The sequence below is a fragment of the Humulus lupulus genome, chromosome 9 (genome assembly GCF_963169125.1).
Source record: "Humulus lupulus chromosome 9, drHumLupu1.1, whole genome shotgun sequence".
Classification (NCBI taxonomy): Eukaryota; Viridiplantae; Streptophyta; class Magnoliopsida; order Rosales; family Cannabaceae; genus Humulus; species Humulus lupulus.
The window spans coordinates 16,191,538-16,214,075 of NC_084801.1; the positions used below are offsets into that span (position 1 = coordinate 16,191,538).

Below are 22,538 nucleotides of genomic sequence, written 5' to 3' on the forward strand. Positions count from 1 at the left end.
CTGATACACAACAAAATTAATTACATTCTTTTTCAATCACTGGTCTGCAGTCATTAATGATAGGATATTGGCAGATAGATAATAAAGTTATATTTTATATGTAATTATATTAAAAATTTATATTGGTTGGTGTCAATTAGTAATTATTTATTAATTATTAATTAAAATTTTAACAATTAAATCTTTATAATCTATCTACAAATATTTGTATGATTAATGATTGTGGACTAAGATAAAAAAAGAATGTAACTAATGTTGTCCCTGTATCAGGGAGCTTGTGGGCTAAGTTAGTTTTTGTTCATGAAAATCCATATCTAAATCACAAACATGCAAATATAGTTGATGTATATGTTTAGAGACGTAAATGCCCTATTAATGGAATTAACTACTCTTACTGTACATATATCAACAATATTTTCCTGATTGTGATTTAGATATGGATTTTCATGACCAAATTAATTTTAGCCAACTTGCTCCCTGATATAGGAACAAAATTAATTACATTCTTTTTTAATCACTGGTCTGCAATCATTAATGATAGGATGTTGGCAGATAGATAATAAAGTTATATTTTATATGTAGTTATATTAAAAATTTATAAGTTAGGTTTTCAAATAATGTTATATTGGAATTCAAGATACACGCTTTTTATTGTGCAGACTGAGATGACCGAGCATCGAGTATCGCAGAGTACGACCCTTGTATGATCTGCTACTTCTTGTGTCGGCGATAATGTCGACGGTCAGTTCTTGCCTGATATGGATATTGTCACGGATGTCCTTGGACCCCGCTCACGTTATAAGAGGGCAGCATCTTTGTCAACTTCTCAAATGTCCGGGCAATTTCCACCTGAAGTACACACCATTTTGCAACAAACTCAAGACATTATGCTGGAAAATCAGAACCTAAAGAAGTATCGACTAAACTTGAGAGTCGTCAACAGCGTCAAGATGTATTGCTCAGTGCTTTGTTGAAGCAGGTTGGTGTATTGGCTCCTGGTTTTACTGTCGACTTACCAGAACATGATCTGAACGAGGACGATGATGCTCACGGGGGTGGGGATGATGAGGAGGGCAGTACACATTTGTAGAACTTATTTATTTATTTATTTAAAGTTTAATTGATTAGAGATTTAATTTGCTAAACTGCTTTTATATTTTCATGTTTAGTGGAGACAATAAACATTAATAGTTATAAATTTTTTTATTTATTTATAAAATTTTAATTTTAATTTTATTTCTAATTAAATAATATTACTAAAAAATCAAATAATTATTAAGATATTAAAATCGAAATTTATTAATTAATGTTAATATATTGAAAATAAAATTAGTAATATTATCAAAAAATTTATTTAAAAAATACTTTCACCGACGCAAAATTACGTCGGCAAAACTCTCAACCTTTACCGGCGCAAAAATGCGCCACTACAAATATCCACATTTTCCGGCGCAAAAATGTGCCACTAAAAGACACATCTTTTGTCAGCGCAATTTTGCGCCACTAAAAGAATAATCTTTATCGGCACAATTTTGCGCCGCTCAAAGTGTTTTCCATAATCCCGCGACAAAATTTTTCGCCAGCGCATCCTTATTTTTCTCGGCGCATTTTTTCATCGCCAAAAGATACAATTGCCGGCGCATTGCGTTTTGCGTTGGCCAAAGTCATATTATCGACGGGTGTACGTCGTCACTTTTTGCTGACGCAAAAACACGTCGAGAAAGACTATAAGGCTTTTGCCGGCGCAAAATGTTGCGCCGGCAAAAGTCACATTTTTTGTAGTGAGAAAAACCATAAAAATCAGGTGAAAAGCTAAATATCAAACGAAAAGAAAGACTAAGACAAAGATCTTCACCAAACTTAAAGAAATATAATAATAAAATTGAATTACAAATCAAAATATATTTTAAAAAAATGAAATTACCTGATGTGAAGAGAAGAATACTAGCGAGATGGAATAGATTCGACCTTGATAGAAATATGGAGGGAGGGTCTTGAGAGAGATGGTGGAAGAGGTTTTATGATGGAGGAGACGGAGGAGAGAGGCGTAGAATGAGCTTAAAGGCCTGTGGGTGTGATGGGAGCAAATCACAATTAGGTAATGTGTGAACATGTTGAATAGTGGAAAGCGAGAAAGAGAATAGTTAGACTATTAAAACTTAAAATTTCAATTAAGCGCTTATTTTTTAGTGACCCGCTTAAAATTTTAACACATACCATATTACTTTTTTAATAGTATTAGATTTCATTGTTGTGGTTAGTAGATTTTGTTGTAGTGAGAGAAAGAAATGAAATTGTGCATGGAGCTTGTCGGGCCTTGTTCAATGCCAATTGCAACAAGTTTGGAGTTTGTTTAGCCGAGTGGAACTTGGCTACTCGGATTCCAAATGATCAGAAAGCTACGTGGCTCCCCCCACCACTTGGTTAGCATAGCTTCACAACAGACGTAGCAATCTCCGAGGAAGGATCTATTTTAGTAGCTGTTTGCAGAAATTTTGAAGGTTCAATCACCTCAGTAATTACTGAAAATTTGAAAGAAATAAACCCTACATGAGCTAAAGCATTGGCTATTTTAATGGCCGCTCATGCTGTAGTAAACCATCCCTCCTATTCATACATATTCCAGAATGAGTGTATTACAGCAGTCAAAGCTTTCTGTAAGAGGAATTCGACTGAAGCCCTCAACTTGGAGGACATTAGAAGCAAGTTCACTAACTTATGTGCTTATTTAAATCACTGGGAAGTCTCTAAGATTGACAGGGAGGTCAATTATATGCTCTTTACTTTGGCATGGAGGGACAGATAGATTGGAAAAATTGTAGAGATTCCATCCTTAACAACTACATAGCCTGGTTTCCACCATAGCACGTGATATATTCTTGTTGGTTCCTGTCGACCTCTCTGTGTGTTTTCCTAGTCTTTGGTCAATTGTCAAGTTACTCTTATTCCTATTTATCTGTTGTTAATTATGTTCTGTCAAGTTAATGATAGTTCTCATCTTTAAGTATTAATGTGGCTCCTGTATTACACCAGAGAAAGCTAAGGAACTGATGAGGGAAGTACATGAAGGATTTTGTGGAGATCATGCTGGGGGGCAAAGTTTGGCAAAGAAGATTCTAAGGCAGGGCTATTTCTGGCCAACTATGAACGAAGACTCTGCGGAGTACGTGCGGAAGTGCAATAAGTGTCAAAGATTTTCCAAAATTCCACGCGCAACTCCAAACAAGTTAATGCAGATGCAGAGTCCATGGCCTTTCGCAGTATGGGGCATAGATTTGATCGGATCACTACCAACAGGAAAAGGTAGGGTGAAGTACGCGACTGTAGCAGTTGACTACTTCACCAAGTGGGTCGAAGCTGAACCACTCGCTACCATAACGACCAAGAAAGTTCTTGACTTTGTCATCAAGAACATTATTTTCCGATATGGTTTGCCTCGTAAGATTGTCTCAGACAACGGAACCCAGTTTGACAGTGACTTATTCATAGACTTCTGCGAAAGACACAGAATTATTAAAAGCTTTTCTTCAGTGGTGCATCCGCAAGCAAATGGGAAAGTAGAAGCCGTGAATAAAACGCTTAAGTCCACCCTAAAGAAAAGGCTAGAAGACGCAAAAGGAGCATGGCCAGAACAGCTGCCTGAAGTTCTCTGGTCGTATAGATCTTCCCACGGAACAACGACATGTCATACTCCGTTTTCCTTAACATACGGGTATGAGGCCATGTTGCCCGTCGAGTTAGATCCGCCCTCGCATCGACGAATTACATACGACTAGGATCAGAACAGCCAACTAATGATGGAGTCCCTAGACTCACTAGAAGAAAAATGAGAAAAAACCCAACTCCGAGTAGCTGCGTACCAGCAAAAGGTCGCCCGGTATTTTAATTCAAAAGTGAAAGAAAGAAAATTCAACGTCGGAGATCTAGTGCTACGACGAGTTTTCTTGAATACCCGCGACCCCACTGCTGGAGTACTCGGACCAAACTGGGAAGGACCGTACCAGATCGAAGAAGTCCTTCATCCAGGCACCTACAAACTTGCACGGTTAAATGGAGATCTCATTCCACGCTATTGGAATGGAGAACACCTGCGCAAGTACTACCAATGAACAGTCCTTCTTAAAGGACTGGCTTGTATTAATTCTTACTTTTTACAAGTTTCGAAAAAAGGGTTAGCCACGTTGTATGGCTAATCGCTTATAAGTGTAAGATCTTTTTTAAGATCCCTCATACAGACATGTTTAGTCCATTTTAATACGAGATTATAAGGGACTGTGCACAGCCAGTCATTCTTGCCAACCTTTGTAAATTTATTTTTACAAGTATTTGTTCATTACGTGTGTTGTTTTGCTATATTACAAGTGTTGAATTTCATAATGAGCAGTAATGTTCGAACAGGTCGTGGTCAAGGCAAGTGACCAAGGACCTAAAGCTCCTCGATCACTTGGGGGGCATATAAGGTACATCGATAGCAAAGCATACCATGAGGTATGTAAACACATGAACAAAATGAGTGAAAGCATGCTACGGTACTTAGAGCATTTTTCAAAATTTATGTTTTGTTAAATCAAACCAAAGTACTATGCTAAGTTCGGTCATGCGAACAGATATTATAATAAAAGAAACATTATAATATCAATAAGGCAATTATTTACACCGTGAGCATTATTGCTCGGATGTAAATGTGTAATTAAAAGAGAAAGCCTTTACACCGCGAGTAGTACTGCTCGGATGTAATCGTTCAAGTGTAAGTAAAAAAGTTTCCCTCGCAGCAATAAAAATAAATTGTCTTTACAAATAGACCCGTGGGCCATAAAAGCTGAATGAAAAATAAAAAGAGAATTATTGGGGAGCAGGAGGGTCTTCTGGATTGGGAGTGCTCTGATCAGCCGGAGGACCAGCCTTAGCATTAGCAGCAGGGGTCTTGGCCTTAGCTCTCTCCTCTGCCTCCAACCGAGTGGCGCACTGCGCCATCAGCGTCCTTTGTAACCGTTCGGAGAGATAGTTAATGTTGGGCTCTCGGTTGTGCTTCCAGAAATCGTAGAAACAGAGGAAGGTGGCTTCCTTGTACTTCTTCAAATTTCTAGCCCCGTCCTCCTCGGGCTCCTGAACGCGCCCCTTAAGCTCCCGCACCCGCTCCTCGAGTCTCTTTATCTCCTCCTTGCTGCCAGTCAAGTTAAGATTAAGCTGCTTACATTCTTGGGTGACGAGTACAGTACTCTCCCTCCACTTCTTCTGCTCCTCGTTGGCCTTCTTCAATGTATCATGGGCCTCCTGAAGCTCCAGGGTGAGAGTGGCTTGGTCCTCGCACAATTTTTCATTTAGCTTGGACAACTTCTTGTTCTCCTCGAGCAGCTTATTGTTATCAGCCTCGAGCGCTTGCTTAGCCTGGGCAAGCCTGGAGTCGAAGTCCTTTTCTCGAGAGACCAACGCCCCAGCACGGCGCCAGCTAGCAGTTAAAGACAGCAGCCACTGAAGAAAAAATGAGATAAAGTTAGGAATGGAAGTCTGACATAAACGATAAAGCAGCAGAAAATGACTTACGCTGACTATCTCATTCAACCCTCTGTTGATGATTTGGTCAACTTCCATTGTGGCAGTGTCATTAATGGCGGTCTGGCTGTGTTTGTGCTTCGAGAGCCGATATATCCTCTCCCTGGCCATGCCAACTATGAGGCTGGGCAGGGAGCCTTCGGACAAGTTATCCAAAGTTTCCTTGTCGGCAGCCTTAGAGGAGGGCTGGGGATTGACAGGTGTGGGGGTTGTCTGCTCGGGGGGGTGGAGGTGGTAAGTCCTTCTTGGAGGGGGCGGCGGTAGGAGCATCTTCTGTCCGGGCCTTCTTCGAAGGGGTCTTGCTGCTTTCCCCTCGAGCCCTTTTGCTGTCCTTCTTCGGGACAGAAGAGGCAGCGACAGCTTGGTAATGCTCGAAGAAGTCCTCGGAGTCCATACCTGCACAAAGGGAAACCATTCGAACAGTGAGATTAAAGGGTCACGGGAAAACAGAGATTAAAGTAAAAGTATTACAAAATTACCCGAGCTACAACTATTGGTCGTAACATTATCTACTGAACTACCTAGCTCCTGGAAGAAATCTGAGTTTAAAGAAGTGGCATTCCTAAAGTTGCCATCCCCATCAAATAGATTAGAGGGAATTGGAAAATTATTTAAAAACGAGATTATTGTACCGTTTACATCCGACGAGTCATCAGAAAGTTTGGTAGGCTCGGCAGCCTTTTGTTTCCCCTTGCCCACGGGGACCGAAGATTCCGCTGCTCGATGGGGAACAGCAGGTTCCCTGATCGTAACCCCAGTTGGCCTCCTCCGTGGAGGGGGTGCCTGAGGTTGCTGCTCGGGTTCCTGCTCAGGTTCCGCATCGACACAGACACCACCCGCCGAGGGTTCGTTAGTCGCAGGTTGGGAGCCCCAAAGGCCAGCCAGCCTAAGGTTAGCCTCATTAATTAAGTTCTTTACACTCTTAGCAGCATTTGGCATGCTGGCTAAGAGTGCTGCCCTCGAATCCATTCCTAGAGTGGGGGTCGGGCGTAACCATGGGCCTGGAACACAATGGAACAGCGAAGTATTATGACAAGAAAGGATTAAAGTACAGAAACTACTGGTAAAGGAATTTTTTTTACCTCCTTGAGTGAAGGCCAGATTATCTGCGGCAATGTCGGGCATGAGGAAGTACTCGTGATGGTACCTCCCCATGTTGGAGATGTGAGTGGTATCGGACAGAAAGGTGCGCTCGGTCTCCTGGCGGCAGAAGTGGAAGAACCCCGTACCATCATGGTTGGGGTTGGACTTGAGGTCAAACAGAAAATTGACCTCATGTGGAGAAGGAGCTGGCCATTTTTTGAGCTTGTAGAGGATATAGAGTGCGGCCAGCATCCTATACCCATTCGGGGTGATCTAAAAGGGGGCTACCCCAAAGTAGTTTTCCACCCCTTGAAAGAATGAATGAAGAGATAGGGTGGCACCTACCTCGATGTGGTACCTCAACTAGGCGTTGTAAGCCCCTCCTGGCAGGTTGGCTCGCTGGTCAGTGGAAGGTCTGACCAGGGTCACCCCCGTCAGATTGTATCTGTTTAGATAGTTGGAGATCATCCAGAGCGTCACCGAACTTGGGGGAACAACGTGCCGCTCGAAATCCGGCTGGTCAGCATGGTGAGGACGGGCACGCCTCTGGACGTCGGTCTCAGGGGCGAATTCACCTCGACCACTGATCGAGGGGGCATCAGCAGAAGGCTGACTTGGAGAGTTAGGGTTTCATCTTTTTCGAGCTTTGGTTTTTGTTCTGGCCATTTTCTGATTGGGAACTGGTGGACAATTTGGGATAGGACGAGAGAAGGGGATTTTTGGAATCAACGTAGATGGGTTCTCTTCGCCTTCAAGTAGTTGGGCCAAGAGCTCGTCTTCAATAGGTCTTTCTCCTCCCCAAGGGTCTTGCATATGAACTGCAAACAGACAATGGAGGAGATAAGACACAATCCTCAAAGTAGTGTGGGAGATTGGGATAACGTTGCTCGTATCTAAATAACCACCAGCATCCTAATCCTATGCTAAATGCGATGTGAGTAGTTTGAAAAATGGATAAAAAAAAGGAAGTAAACTGTTTTTTGACAGAGAACTTTTTCGATTCCTAAGGGGAATTTTGGTTTTTTCACCTGGCTTAAAGGTAGAATCTTTCGTCAAGCTAACGCCCCAAACCAATGATCCTAACTATCAAACTAAAGTCCTGACCTATACAAAGCATAAAGACACACTCTTGCCGAGCAATGGGCAGTTTATACCAAAAGACCCTTAAAACCCTACTCAAGAACACAGAAAATCACAGAGCATGAAATGGTATGCATGGCGTAATGAAAAGCTTAAAGAGCGAAGTGCTTACCTAGGCGAAGATGGAGATTCGGAAGAAGACGAAAAAATTCAAATCGAAAGACCTTCGGCTAGACGTCAGACTGGTTTCGAAGCTCTGTATTCTGGGGAAAGTTCTTGAAAATCTTGGCAAAAATGGTGAGTGAAAATTTTTAAAGAAAAAGAAAAGCTTATTTGTAGGGACCGAGGTTATGGCCAAAAAGCAGTCATCATCACTTCCCACTTTCGAAATGTGGGGAAGTGTATAAGCCGTCAAATTGCCTTTTTGGAAACTGAAAAGGCTTGATTAGACATAATTATGTCACAGTTTTCGAAAACGCACGGGGATCCTGACAGACATCATGGGGATGTGAACAGTTGTTTCCTTAAGTTTCTTTATTGTTGGTCGCACCAAACAAACTTGGGGGACAAATGTTATCTAAAAAATCAGAGGTGAATGACATGGCAGGCATTAAATACACGCGGCTGGCATCTGGCAGAACCCGTGCCCGACTATTGACCAGGAAGACACCTACTGTCACATGATAAACTTCTTCCTACGACCAGCCTGGTCGTACGAACGCTATACACGGAGGAAATCTTAGGCAGTTATGATGGAATCCGAAATTATCTCCTATGATTTCCTGAGTATCCGATTATTTAGGAAAGAATATCTGTAACAAATTAATGTAAATCTTCCCTGAGCTTATAAATAGAAGAAAAGAGCTCACGGGAGAGGACCTTTTTTCTTTTGGCTGAACAATCTTTTGAGATAACAAGAGATTCCACTAGAATATTTGTATTTTCTTATTGAAAGGTCAGTGAAACTCATTGAACCCTAGTTCTTTGATCACCCCTTTGAATCTCATTTCAATAACAATTCAAGTGGACATAGGTTATTACCAGATCCTGGGGCCGAACCACTATAAACTCTTGTGTTCTTATTGTTTTCGTCATCACATTCATTTCAACATATTTTTCCACGTCAAGCGTATTTTGACTCCGTGTCAGTTGGCCAAAATCAGGGTCAACACCGCCGCTAATACTATTATTAGCGGCGGGCTATAGTAATAGCGGCGGGACCCCGCCGCTAATACATTTACGGTTTAAAATTTCACAGCTCAATTTCCTTCTTCTCTTCCCTTCTGTCTCTCTCGTATCTCCTCTTCTCTTCTCTCTGTCAAAACCCACCCTCCACAACTCCGACAGGCTAAACAACCACCTCCGCCACCGTGGTTCTAGAGAACACAACCATTGGTTCATTCCCCAGGTTTGTCATTGTTTGAATTGGGTTGATTCGATTTTGTTAGTTTTGTTCATTTTAGGGTTTGATTTCCATTTTTCTTTTGTTATTTTGGGATTTTTTTTTTATTGATGAGATAGATATTCGAGTGGTGAGATGATATTTTTGTGGACTGTTTGCATTGTATATTTGAACAATATATAACTTGGTGGAATTGGGCTGTGAAATTTTGGGATCTTGAAGAACAGGTTATAAAGTTTGTATATAACCTGTACTTGTACTTGTATATATGGTTGTATAAATTTTGTATATATGGTTGTATATAACCTGTTATAATATTATTAACAGGTTATAAATTTTGGGATTTTGTGTACTTGTATATATGGTTGTATGATTTTGTTCTCTCTATGCTTTTAGTGGAATGAATCGACCAATTTTTTTTATGGATCAAGAAGTGTTTATTTATGCTCAGTTATACTATATTTTACTGGGTTTATTTTATTTTATTTTTCCAAAATTCAATATGCAGATAATGTTTTTGGTAGTTTAATGCTGAAGTGTAGAGCTACTCTAGATTTCCTAGCCCTAAACCCTGTCTCGATATTCAGGTATGAGAAAACTTTGGTAGATATTATAGTATGGTGAGAAAGTTGTAGATTTTATGGTTTGATTAAGTTTTTTTGAATCAATTGAATTGGTGGTTTTTTATTTATTAGTTTATAATTAAAAAAAAATATTAGTATGTTGCTTTATGTTTTTTGTGAAATTTAATTAAGTAAAATAGTTTTTTTTTGTTATATGTTATGTCAACTGATTAATTTGTAAAATTATTATTATTATTATTATTACAAATTAAAAAATTATGAATAAATAATAATTTATTTTTAATTATTTTTTATTAATTTAATTAATTAAATAATAAAAAATAATTAAATAGTTATAAATTACATAAATATAGAAATTGATAATTATATTTCATAAAAGTTTAAAAAATTAAGAATAAATAATTATATAAATAATAATTAATTTTTAATAATTTAATTAATTAAATAATAAAAGTTTGATATAATATTATCTAATTAAATAATTTAATTTAATTTGTTTATTGAATAACATTGTTTAATATAAATTACATGAATATAAAAATTGAAAATTATATTTAATAAAGTTTTAAAAAATTATGAATAAATAATCATTTATTTTTAATTATTTTTTATTAATTAAATAATAAAATTTTGATATAATATTATCTAATTAAATTATATAATTTAATTTATTTATTGAATAACATTATCTAATATTAAATAGTTATAAATTACATAAATATAGAAATTGATAATTATATTTCATAAAAGTATAAAAAATTAAGAATAAATAATTATATAAATAATAATTAATTTTTAATAATTTAATTAATTAAATAATAAAAGTTTGATATAATATTATCTAATTAAATAATTTAATTTAATTTGTTTATTGAATAACATTGTTTAATATAAATTACATGAATATAAAAATTGATAATTATATTTAATAAAATTTTAAAAAATTATGAATAAATAATAATTTAGTTTAGGAAAAAAAATTAATTTGTTTATAAATAACATTATCTAATAAAACATCATAAAATAGCATAAGATATTATAATATTGCATAAGATTTCAAAAATGATAACAAATCTCCTTTGTTATCCATTTCTATTCATATTACTAAAACTCACACTCTTATAACACTTTAGATGGCGAATGACAAGACTTGGACAACATTGAGAAATCGTGGTTGTCAAGAATATTGGAATGGTCTGCAAGCTTTTTTGAGAATGGCGTCGAAACATAAAGATTCTGATGGAAGAATTAGGTGCCCGTGTGTGAGATGCAATAATAATAGATTTGAATCTTTAGATGTAGTTCGGGCACACGTATTCGATAGGGGTTTTCATCAAGCTTATGATAAGTGGATTTTTCATGGTGAGGTGGAAGAAATTGTTGCTGATGAGGTGGTTGATGAGAATGAAGATGATGAGATGATTCACATTGTGGAAGACTTCCTTTTACCGACAACTGAGGAAGTAGAAAGGGATCCCTGCGGGAGTTAGTATTATGACGAGTTATTTGAGGAGATTGAAGCGGAGTTGTATCCTGGATGTGATTGGATTTCATCCCTAAACTTTTTAGCAAAGTTATTGCATCTAAAAGTTAGAGGGAAGATGCCTAACAACATATTTGATGAATTGCTGAAGTTGTTAAAGCTTGCATTTCCTAAGGAAAACAAAATCCCCGGATTGTACTACGACGCAAAAAAGAGATTGAAAAAATTAGGGTTGGGATACGAGTCCATTCATGTGTGTCATTATGATTGCTGCTTATTTTACAATGAGCATGCATCTAAAGAGACATGTCCAGTATGCGGAAGTAGTAGATTGATTACTTCTGAAATGACGAAAGGAAAAAAAGTGCCACACAAGGTGATGCGTTACTTTCCATTGACCCCTCGTTTGAAAAGATTATACAGTTCAAGGATTACAACAAAACACATGATATGGCATCACGCCGGGAAATCAAAAGATGAAGGGGTGATGCGACACCCGGTGGACGGCTCTGTGTGGAAGGACTTTGATGCCAAGTAGGGGTGAGCATCTAAACCAGCAAACCGCGGTGTCAAAAGTTGAATGGTTCGGTATGGTTTGTATCTTAGCTAAACCGCGCGGTGCGGTGCGCGGTTTGGCGGTGTGAAATTTTGGTTTGCACCACATCGCACTGTATACTTACAAATATGTTAAAAAAAAATTAAACTTTTGTAGAGTCCAAGAACTTTACTTAGCTAATTATTTAGTAGTATTATAGTATGTATAGTATTATCTTTGTAACTGTGGATTTTTGGTTCAAACCGGGAATTATTTGGACACTCATAGTAGTACTTATAGATTTTCTAAGTTTAACCTATAGTTTAAGAATATTAAGTATAACCTAAGATTTGATTATATGACTGATATTAAGGATAATATTTATTATACTATAAGGTTTGGATATCAACCAATAGGATTTTAAGCACATGTTATGAATGGGTGATTAAAGATTAAGTATTTTGAGGATTAAATTTAATAAGGAGTAAAGTTTGAATGCAATAGGGTTAGTCAGCAGCTTGGAATACGTTGAGGGCTTAGTCAAGGCTGTTTACTCCATTCAAACTTAGTTAAAAATGTGTAGTTTCGTGTTTAAATATTCAGCGTGTGCCGATATATCGCAGCTATAGGGGGCGATATATCGCAGCACGTAGATACAGAAAACATGAGACGATGCACGGTCGCCTCAGGCATATTGGCCCAGGCGATATATCGCCTACAGGGGGCGATATATCGCCTCCTTCAGCATAATTCAAATGTTTTTGAATTCTTTTTCCTTTCCGCCATTCAACTTCTTCATAAGTCCAGCATCTTTTGAACGAGTCTTCAGCCTCTGCTGAACGATTATTCAAATTATTTTTCACCTAGAAAGCTATTATTTTTATTAAAGTAAAATTAAGATTCCTTCATTCCCAAACTCTATAAATAGGACCTAGTACCCAGCCATTATTCACCTTTTACTCTAAGTTCAGAAGCTGCAAGTGCTAGGAGAGTGTGAGAGTTAAACACTTGGGTGGGGAAATCATAAGCTTAATCATCTTAAGCTTATCAAACACTTTGGGAAGTAAGATTTCATAGTATTTCGGTTCGAGGGTTAGATTGATCTACAAGTCCTCAAGGTATTCAACACACTCTAGTTCATTGGTTTTATGTTATGTTTCCCTTCTCTTAGTCTTCTACTCAGTCTTCTAACCTCATTCTCATTTTGGTTAGGGAATCTAAGTTCTTGAGCACATAAGTTTGGTAAGTGTGACTTTCAATGGTTTAGTCTTTCCATTCCTTTTCATCTCTTTTTCTTCATTAGACTCACCCTGTTATATATGGTTTTAGGAGTGTTCCAAAAGTCTCAACGCTGTCCACATATCCCGGTAACTTTGGTAAGGAAAATAGGATAGAATTTATATGTTTTATGCTTATGTTATCTTATGTGTTATGTTATGAAATATGTTATAAATATGTTATGAATATGTATGTTTGTAGGCTTGGGCATATGACCCATATGACTAACAAGACCCCAAATGGGTTATGGGCATATGACCTACTTAGCTAGTAGGACCCCACTAATCCCATGGGCATATGACTTGTTTAGTCTATGGGACCCCAAGTAATAATGGGCATTATAATAAGTGTATGTAATAAGTGTTATGATATGTCTTTATGTTATTATGAAATTTATGTTTATGACTATGTGTTAGATTTTCCTTGCTGGGCATTAGGCTCATTCCTTTTTGTTTTATGTGCAGGAAAATAACTTTAAGAGGCGGTAAGATTCGTGGACGCTTAGAGAATGTGTATCGATGGTGAATGGAGTCAAGGAGCCGAGCGTTATGCGATTCGAGGATGTAGTTTTGTTTTCTGTCTTTTTACATGTATTTTCCGCACTATTTATGTAATGTCTTTTTAATTTAAATTATGTTTTTGTTTTTAAGACAATGGGATCCCATATCCTACTTATTTTATGAAGTAACTCTTATTTCTACACATTCTAATAAAATTATGGTATTTTCGCAAATGTAAGTTTTAGTAGGAATTTTTATGTATAGTTTCGTTAATGGTCCAAAAGTCTAGAGTAGTGGGGCATTACAACTTTACGTATATACTATTTTTTAGTAACCTAATCTAAAAGTAGGAGCCCACTTAAATTAGGAGTCCACTTAATTTAGGGTATAACCTTATTCTCTAACACATCATACACGATAACAACTCATTCCTCTCTCATCTCATTTGTGCCTCCTCTCTATCACCTCTCTATCTCACACATATTTTTTTAACACACTTACACCGTGGAAAACCACCCAAACCACACTGCAAAAAATGGTTTGGTTTGGTCGGTTTGGTACAACGAAATCACATCGCACGGTGTGTTCTAGCTACTACACCGCACTTGTGGTGTGGCATATTAAAAAGTGTTCAAACCGCCCAAACCAAACTGTGCACACCCCTAATGCCAAGCATCCTGATTTTTCAAGGGATCCTAGAAATGTTCGTCTGGGCTTAGCTGCTAATGGATTTGATCCATTTGGCAACATGAACCTTGCATACAGCATGTGGCCTGTGGTGTTGGAAAACTATAATCTGCCACCTTGGTTGTGCATGAAAGACAATTATTTCATGTTGACCCTCCTTATTCCTGGGCCAAAATCACCCGGTAAGGACATGGATGTATTTCTGAGACCATTGGTGGATGAGTTGAAGGATCTATGGGTTAACGGAGTTGATACAAGAGATAGTACGACCAACAGGATGTTCAAGATGCGGGCAGCCCTTTTGTGGACAGTGAACGATTTTCCAGCTCGCAGTAGTTTGTCTGGATGGAGTGGTCAGGGATACAAAGCTTGTCCTACGTGTAATGAGGACACAACTTCCATCCGAGTGATCGGTAAGAAATCTTACGTTGGTCACAGAAGATTCTTGCTAAGTACTCATCGAATGAGAAGAGACAAAGAGTTCGATGGAGAAGTTGAGAGAAGATGACCTCTGAGACGGTTTACTTGTGAGGATATACTAGAACAAGTTAATGCTCTTGCAGCGCAAGTTCCAGGAAAACATGTCCAGTTTGGGGGTGTGAAACGTAAAAGAGGAGTAGATGAAGGTAATTGGAGGAAAAAAAGTATTTTTTACGAGCTTGAGTATTGGTGTACAAAAAAATTAAAACATAATATAGATGTCATGCATGTTGAGAAGAATGTGTGTGATAGTCTCCTTGGCACCATCTTAGACAATGATAAATCTAAGGACACCACTAATTCCAGACATGATTTGAAAAAGATGGGTGTGAGAGAATCATTGTGGATTTATGAAGATGAGAATAGGAAGCTGATGAAGTCGCACGCTCCTTATGTGTTAACTCCGGCGCAGAGGCAACAGTTTTGTCAGTTTATAAAAGGAGTTAGATTTCCAGATGGCTTTTGTTCAAATTTGAAGAAGAAAGTGTCCGAGAATGATACAAATATTCTTAGGTTGAAGTCACACGATTGTCATGTGATAATGCAACGATTACTTTCTCTCGGTGTTCGCAAGTTTCTTCCAAAATCTATATCGACCACTATTGCAGAATTGTGCAATTTCTTCAGGAAAATATGTTCGAGGACTTTAAATGTTAAAGATATGGAGGAAGCACAAAATAATCTTCTTCAGATATTGTGCAAGATGGAGTTGATTTTTCCTCCAGCTTTTTTTGACATAATGATTCATTTGGTATTACATTTGCCAGAAGAAGCAATAATGGGTGGCCTAGTATTGATGAGGTGGATGTATCCTTTTGAAAGGTACATGAAAAAATTAAAGAATTATGTGGGAAATAAAGCTCGCCCTGAAGGGTCGATCGCCGAAGGCTATGTTGCAGATGAGGCTTTGACCTTTTGTTCAATGTATTTCAAAGACATTGAAACAAGATTTAACCGTCTTGATCGAAATGATGATGCGACTTATATCCCACGAAACCTTACAGTTTTCCAATCTCAATGTCGTCCACTCACAAAGGGAACTTTGAAGCCTCTCAATCATAATACTTGTGAAATAGCTGAGTGGTTCATACTTGAGAATTCTCCTGAAATTGAGCCTTATTTAGAGTAAGTTTATTCTCTTATCAGTTTTTTGTTATCAAGAATCGTAACACTATTCTAATTAACAGCGAACACCTACAAGAGATTAAACAAAAATACCCAGATGGTGATCATGATCGTTTGCATAGGAAAAATTTTCGTTCGTGGTTTCATAAAAAGGTAGCTTTGAACTTTGAACTTTGAACAGTGATTTTATTAATGATATATTTTGTGAATCTAATATCATTTTATGTATTTAGATATATGACTTGCACAAGCTTGGGTCTTTGGAAAATGGTGATGAACTGTTAGCTTTAGCATCTGGTTCAGATCATTTGTCAACCTTTTACCAAGGTTGTATAGTCAATGGTGTTCGATTTATTGCACACGACCGAAACAAAAAGCGCACCACACAAAATAGTGGAGTGTCTATTGCCGGAACAGAAGGTTTTAATTATTACGGCACGCTTGAAGAAGTAGTGACACTTTCTTTCACTGGTGCATATTCAGTGGCATTATTTCGGTGCAAATGGTTTAATACAAATCCAAGAATGAAGAAAACAATCATTGAAAATAATATCACCAGTATAAACGTCAATGGTGAATGGTACAAAGATGAGTCGTACATACTTGCTACTCAAGCTAAGCAAGTTTTCTATCTCGATGATTTACTTAGAGGTCGTGATTGGAAAGTTGTAGAAGATGTGAATCATCGAAATATTTGGGACATTGAGGAAAATTCTAATGAGGTTAATGATGTTATTGATGTTGTACATGAAACAAGTTCATCAAATTTTGTGTTGATTGTGGACCTCGGAGAGTTTATTATGCAATCTGATCAACCTGCTGCATATGTTGGAGCTAATGAAGAGGGTGACGACAAAGCTGATATGTCAGAACATGAGGAAGTTGCAGATGCAGAGGATGAATTGTTAGTTGAGCTTTGTGAAGATGAAAATATGTCTCCGATTACTGATGGAAATGATAGTGATTACTCTGTTTATTTTTTTCTATTTGTGTAACAGAACTATATATTTAAATATAATAAAGTTTTTTTTGTAATTATTATTATTATGAATTCAATGTGATATACTTTTATTTTAATGCTAATTACTAACTAATAAATTTTAAGCTGAAGTATAATGTCAGCTGATATAGCTACTTATCACGGCGAAGATGGCGGGGGTCAAGACCCGCCAGATCCTTCTAGGGTACCATCATCTTGCGAGTCAGGTTAAATATTGCATATCAAAATTAGTTTTAGAAATTATATTGTTAGATAAATATAACATCAATACTAATACTGATTATTGTTAATAAATTTTAAAGCCCCACCGACGAGAAGAAAAGGTCGTGGCCTTGCTAGTAATAATGTTCTTGAAGAACGAAGGAAAAAAGCTGGGAAACCATTGGATCTAGAGCTTGATCCTGTGACCAACAAAGTGGTTGGGCAGGAGGATCAAGCTTTTATTCGCATGTTGGGCACTCTAGTTACCATTTTGTGTCCGGGGCATTATTTGGATTTTGCTGATGTACCTCAACAGTTTAAGGATCAAGTGCTTGATCGTATGAGGGTAAACAAATTACAAATCTTGTACTTTTCATTATTTATTTCCATTATTTACAAAGTTATCTAATTTTTTTTTCTTAATGTAGTATGACTATAATATAGACGGTCATCCACAATGTGAGTCAGTTCTAGCAACTGTCAACAAGGAGATGGGCGAAAGATATCGTGAGAGAAAGAACAATAGACATAGACACTTCAAAAATCATTATGCTGGACCAGAAGATTTGGAGAATGTCCTCTCTAAGCCACCTAACCATTGCACTAAGGAGGCTTGGCAGAATATTTGTGAAATGTTTTTGAGCGAAATATTTTTGGCTCGTTCCGCTAAAAATCAAGCAAACAGAAAACAAATGAAGTATGTAACAACACATGGCACAAAGTCATTGGCAGCTAAGCGTCACCAATATGTAAGTGAAGATGTTAATCTAATTTTATAAAATAACACATTCTGAAACATTTTGTTTACATTTGTATAGGAGAACCCAGATGCGCGTGTTGTTGATACTTGGAGGGATGCTCATATGAGAAAATCGACAAAATCTTTTGTCAATGAGGCAGCTCAACAAGATTATGTAAGTGAATAGTATTGTTTTCTTGTTTCTAATGTTTCTAATTTTTGTTCATAATGTTATCTTTATACAGGAAAAAATGGCGGCAGAGGTTCAGAGGTCACAGCTTGAGAGGCAAGGTCAACAGCAGAGTGAGGCATCTCTAAATGTATGTGGCGTTGATTCGTCCCCGGCGATCAATATGAGATACTAAGTAAAGTACTCGGGGAGAGATCTGACTACCAAAGAGGAGTGGGTTATAGGGAGAAAGGGAAGGCAAGAAAGACATCCTCTAGCTCTACAGATCAAAGTCAGTCCCAAGCAAATACTGCTGCTACGCCTAATGAAGATATGACTACTATGGCTCTGATGATGAAGGCAATTCGTGAGGCGTTTCAGTCTGTGGTACCTGAGCATCCCAGTAAACTGTATGACCCAAGGTTTGACAGTTTTCTGCAGAAGTATTTGCCACCACAATCCGAAGGTGGTTCGTCTTCTTAGAGTAACACTGCCAATCCTGACCTTCATACACCGCCACAGCAGCAGTACCAGCCTCCTTCACAGTATCCACCACAGCAGCTGTACCAGCCTCACCCACCGTATCCGCCACATGTGTCGTCGCAACAACATCCTCAGTATCAAAACCAATACATTTTTGGACGCTCTTCCCAGTCTCCTCCACTATATTTCAGCTTTACTGATTTTCAAGGAGGATCGATGCAGCCTCCGCTACCTAATGGTAGATATGGGGAGGTTGGAGGTTCGTCGCAGCAACCATATGTGAGATATGATGAGTTTAGGGGCGGGTTGCAGCCACAGCCTCAAGATCAGTTTGGGGACCTCACGCTCGGACGATCATCACAGCCACCTTATATTCCTTCACCGCCACAGCCACAGCCGTCACCCTCACCGCCACAGCCACCACCACCGCCACAGCCGTCGTCCTCACAGCCAAACCAAAATGTTGACGATGAGGACAATTTCAATATTAATCTTAATGATTTTATTTAGTTACTAGTTTATGTATTTGGACTGAATTAATACTATATTTATTTTTAATGACAATAACGATATTTACTAGGTTGATAAATATTAAAATTATTCACATTAATTTTAATGTTAGTTATGTTTAAATTAATTAAATGTTTATTTTTGTTAAATTATATAATGAATTATTTTTAAAAATAATTCAATTTAATAAATATTAATTTATTTCAAATAAATTTTAAAAAATATTATAAAAACAATATTAGCGGCGGACCCCGCGGCTAATCATAATACCTCTGACAAAGGTATTAGCAGCGGGTGTGCCAGTCCGCCGCTAATAATGATTATTAGCGACAAACAATTGGGAGCGGGGTATTAGCGGAGGAGCCCCGCCGCTAATGAAAATTAGCGGCGGAGTCCCCCGCCGCTAATGCATGAAATTCTTGTAGTGAGCTCTGAAGTCAAGCTGTGACAGCTGAAGGGATTTCAGCTGAGACTTGGCGCCATAGATTTGAAGGTTCAGATCTGAAATATTGTTGAAGGGAGTTCAACATTGAAGCAAGGGGATCTTGCATTTATAACCAAGGGATTTGGTTATTTAGGGTACAAAGCTTCACTGTATGTTGAGAAAGATTGTATAGTTTGCAAGTTTTAATCATGAACTGGTTATTGTAAAGTTACATATTTGATATAGTGATAGTTATTACCCTGGTTCAGAGAACCCAAGCACTAGTCGGCTGGAATGTGTTTCTAGTGCAGACGAAGCTTGTAATTTCGTGTGTTGATTCTTATGATTTAATTTTTAATGCTCAAGAATAAATCAAGATAAAATCAATATGAATATTGGAAAATTGGAAAGATAGGTAAAAACATAGGATTTTCAGTTTTTTTTTTTTTTTTGGTAAATCAGCTAGCTTTGTATTATGCACAACTATTACAAACTCTAATCAATTACAACCTCTTACTAAAACAAAACACAATTAATTACAAAGTAAATTCCTCACCCAACTTAAATCCTCAATACTTAGATTCTTAGCCAACAACCAGCTAAATCTATGACAAATTTGAAGCCTAATATGCTGAATTATATACCCTATAAGAGGCAACTGCAGATTCCATAAAGCTGAGTTCCTAGCTACCCAAATATGGTATATACAAGCACAAATTGCACTAGTATAAGCTCTCCTTCTGCAAGAAGAATGCTTACTCCTTCTGATCCAGTTCAACAACCCAGGCAGTTCAAAACGAAAAGAATCTATTCCTAACCAATTCAAGATGGGTTCCAAGCAACGTGTACTGAACTTACACTCAAAGAATAGGTGCCGATGACTTTCTGGACAAAGACCACAGATTACACACATAGTCTCTTGAGTAACTCCAAATCTGTGAAGCCTATCCCTCGTCGGCAACCTCTGTTTTAACACCAGCCAAGCAATAAATTTGTGCTTTGGATGACCAAGTCTATCCCATATTGCTGCATAATTCCATCTGGTTTCTGCATTATTCTTCATCAGAATGTAAGCTTTAGCAACACTGTACTGATCCCAGGCGGAGAGCTTTTGATGATATATGACCTTTAATCCATCTTTAACTCTAACCAATTGCTTCCAATACCAGCTACTAGAGCTAGGAGCCACATAGTCCCACCAATCCTGCTGTTTTATGTAGACCGCATGAATCCATTTAACCCACATATTGTCTTCCTTGTTAGCTAACGCCCAAACATATTTCCCTAGAGCACACTTGTTCCAAAGACCAATATCCTTGAAACCCAGACCTCCATGCTGCTTTGGTTTACAAATCTCTGCCCAAGAAATTCGCCCAGGGCCTTCCATATTATCTCCATTCTTCCATAAGAAGCCTCGACAAATCTGATTGATTCTATCTATCACTGAACAAGGAAGAATAATCATTTGGGACCAGTAAGTATTAATGGACATCAACACTGAGTTAATAAGTACACATTTCCCTGCATAAGAAAGGTTTCTAGTACTCCAAATTCGAATCCTTTTCACCATTTTCTCAACCAAACACTCACACTCAGTTTTGGTAATTCTTTTGTTGCTAATTGACATCCCAAGATACTTGAAAGGCAACTTGCTACGCTGGAAGCCAGAAGCTTCAGTAAGCTGATACCAACTCTCCTCATTAAGCCCAACACCATAAATTGCAGATTTCATTTTATTGGCCTTCAAACCAGATGTCATCGAAAACAGCTGAAAACCTCTCAATAATAAGTAAGCTGCCTTGAAATCTCCTTTGCTAAACATCAGTAAATCATCAGCAAAGCACATATGAGTTAGCTGTAAGTTGCTGCATCTGTGATGATATTTGAAATCCGGATGCTTAGCTACTTTAGCTAAAATTCGAGAGAGGTACTCCATTCCTATCACAAACAATAAAGGGGACATCGGGTCCCCTTGTCTCACTCCTCTTCTAGCAGAAATAAGTCTAGTAGGCACCCCATTAATCATAAGAGAGAACCTAGCTGTTGTTACACACTTCATTATTAACTGAACAAACTTATTAGGGAACTTAAGTGCAGTCATCATCTCCTGTAAGAAATTCCAGTCCAGAGCATCATAGGCTTTTTGCAAATCTATTTTAAAAAGGCAAGATGCTTGAGCATTCCTCCTCCCATACCCCCTAACTAGATCTTGACACAACATTATATAGACTTAGGATTTTCAGTTTGTATGTGTTTGCTTTGCATATATATGCGCTAATTGTTTCTGAACTTTTCGAGGGTAGCTTGTATGGAAGCACCCTTTCAGTTGTATCCGTTTCCTGACTTCAGCAAAAAAAAAAGTTACTTATGTATTGATTTATTTTTATATGATAAAAATACTTATTGTTTATAGTTAGTTGTATTTGTTAGTATATTTCTAGTAAATGTTGAATGGCACATGTCAACTTCTTATAGTTTAAGAATTATAAAAATAAAATCTTCTATTTTAATTTATTAAAAATCTAAAAAGTACGGTTAAACAAATAAAAATAAACTTTAAAGAAATAAAAAAAATTAATTAAAACTAAACACTAAAAAATCAGTTAAGTTAAATTAAATTAAATGCTTTGAGTAAACAAAATTAAATTTTAACCATTCTTTTATTTATATTTCTAGAAACCTTCTTATGAAAATAAGAATAAAAGTTCAATTAGATTTCACATTGAACCGAAATAAAAATTCAACCAAACCTAAAAGTTATTTGGATTTTTTATTCTATATATGAAGAATGTAAACGGAAAGTATTATTATCATGAAGAAGAAGAAGAAAAAATGAACTGGCAAGTAGTTATTTGCAAAACAATTAATATTATTATTTCAAATTAAGTTGACATATGGCTAATATTAACAGTCACGAGCATTTTACACAAAAAAATGTTAACAAATACAATTAAATATGAACAATATTATATATTGGTATACAAAGTATAACCACATTTACAAAATTTTGATATTATTAAATTAGATCATACCACTACAAGAATAGTCACTTTTCTTGGTACGTTTCACCTGGCGTGCTAGGAAAAGCAAGTTTTGTCAATGCGTTTCAGTAAACACGTTGGCAAAAACGTAACCTGTGGAAAAATGCCTGTCTCTTGTTGCCACTGGTTCTTCGCACTAAGAAATGTTAGTTTTAATTCTGAGGAGCAACAAGTATAATTT

The 22,538-nt window shown here is 37.2% G+C and overlaps 1 protein-coding gene across 1 annotated transcript; it reads right to left on the reverse strand.

Moving 5' to 3' along the window:
- Positions 1 to 768: 768 nt before the first annotated feature.
- LOC133799466 (uncharacterized) lies at positions 769 to 21,537 on the reverse strand. The gene is made up of 3 exons (XM_062237480.1): positions 19,873 to 21,537; positions 5,134 to 5,472; positions 769 to 849 (listed from the first exon to the last, which is right to left on the reverse strand). The coding sequence occupies exons 1-3, from the start codon at positions 21,535 to 21,537 to the stop codon at positions 769 to 771; spliced, it is 2,085 nt and encodes a 694-aa protein (XP_062093464.1).
- Between the last annotated feature and the right edge of the window lie 1,001 nt (positions 21,538 to 22,538).

Bases quoted from the DNA above. Each gene is read 5' to 3' on its own strand.
- LOC133799466 (XM_062237480.1), bottom strand. From the start codon at position 21,537: ATGTTGTGTCAAGATCTAGTTAGGGGGTATGGGAGGAGGAATGCTCAA. The intron at 5,473-19,872 runs GTGAGGAATTTA...TTTTTTCTTCAG, and splicing joins GTATTGAGGATTTAAGTTGG to TGGCTGCTGTCTTTAACTGC. The intron at 850-5,133 runs GTGCGGGAGCTT...TGTGTACTTCAG, and splicing joins TAAAGAGACTCGAGGAGCGG to GTGGAAATTGCCCGGACATT.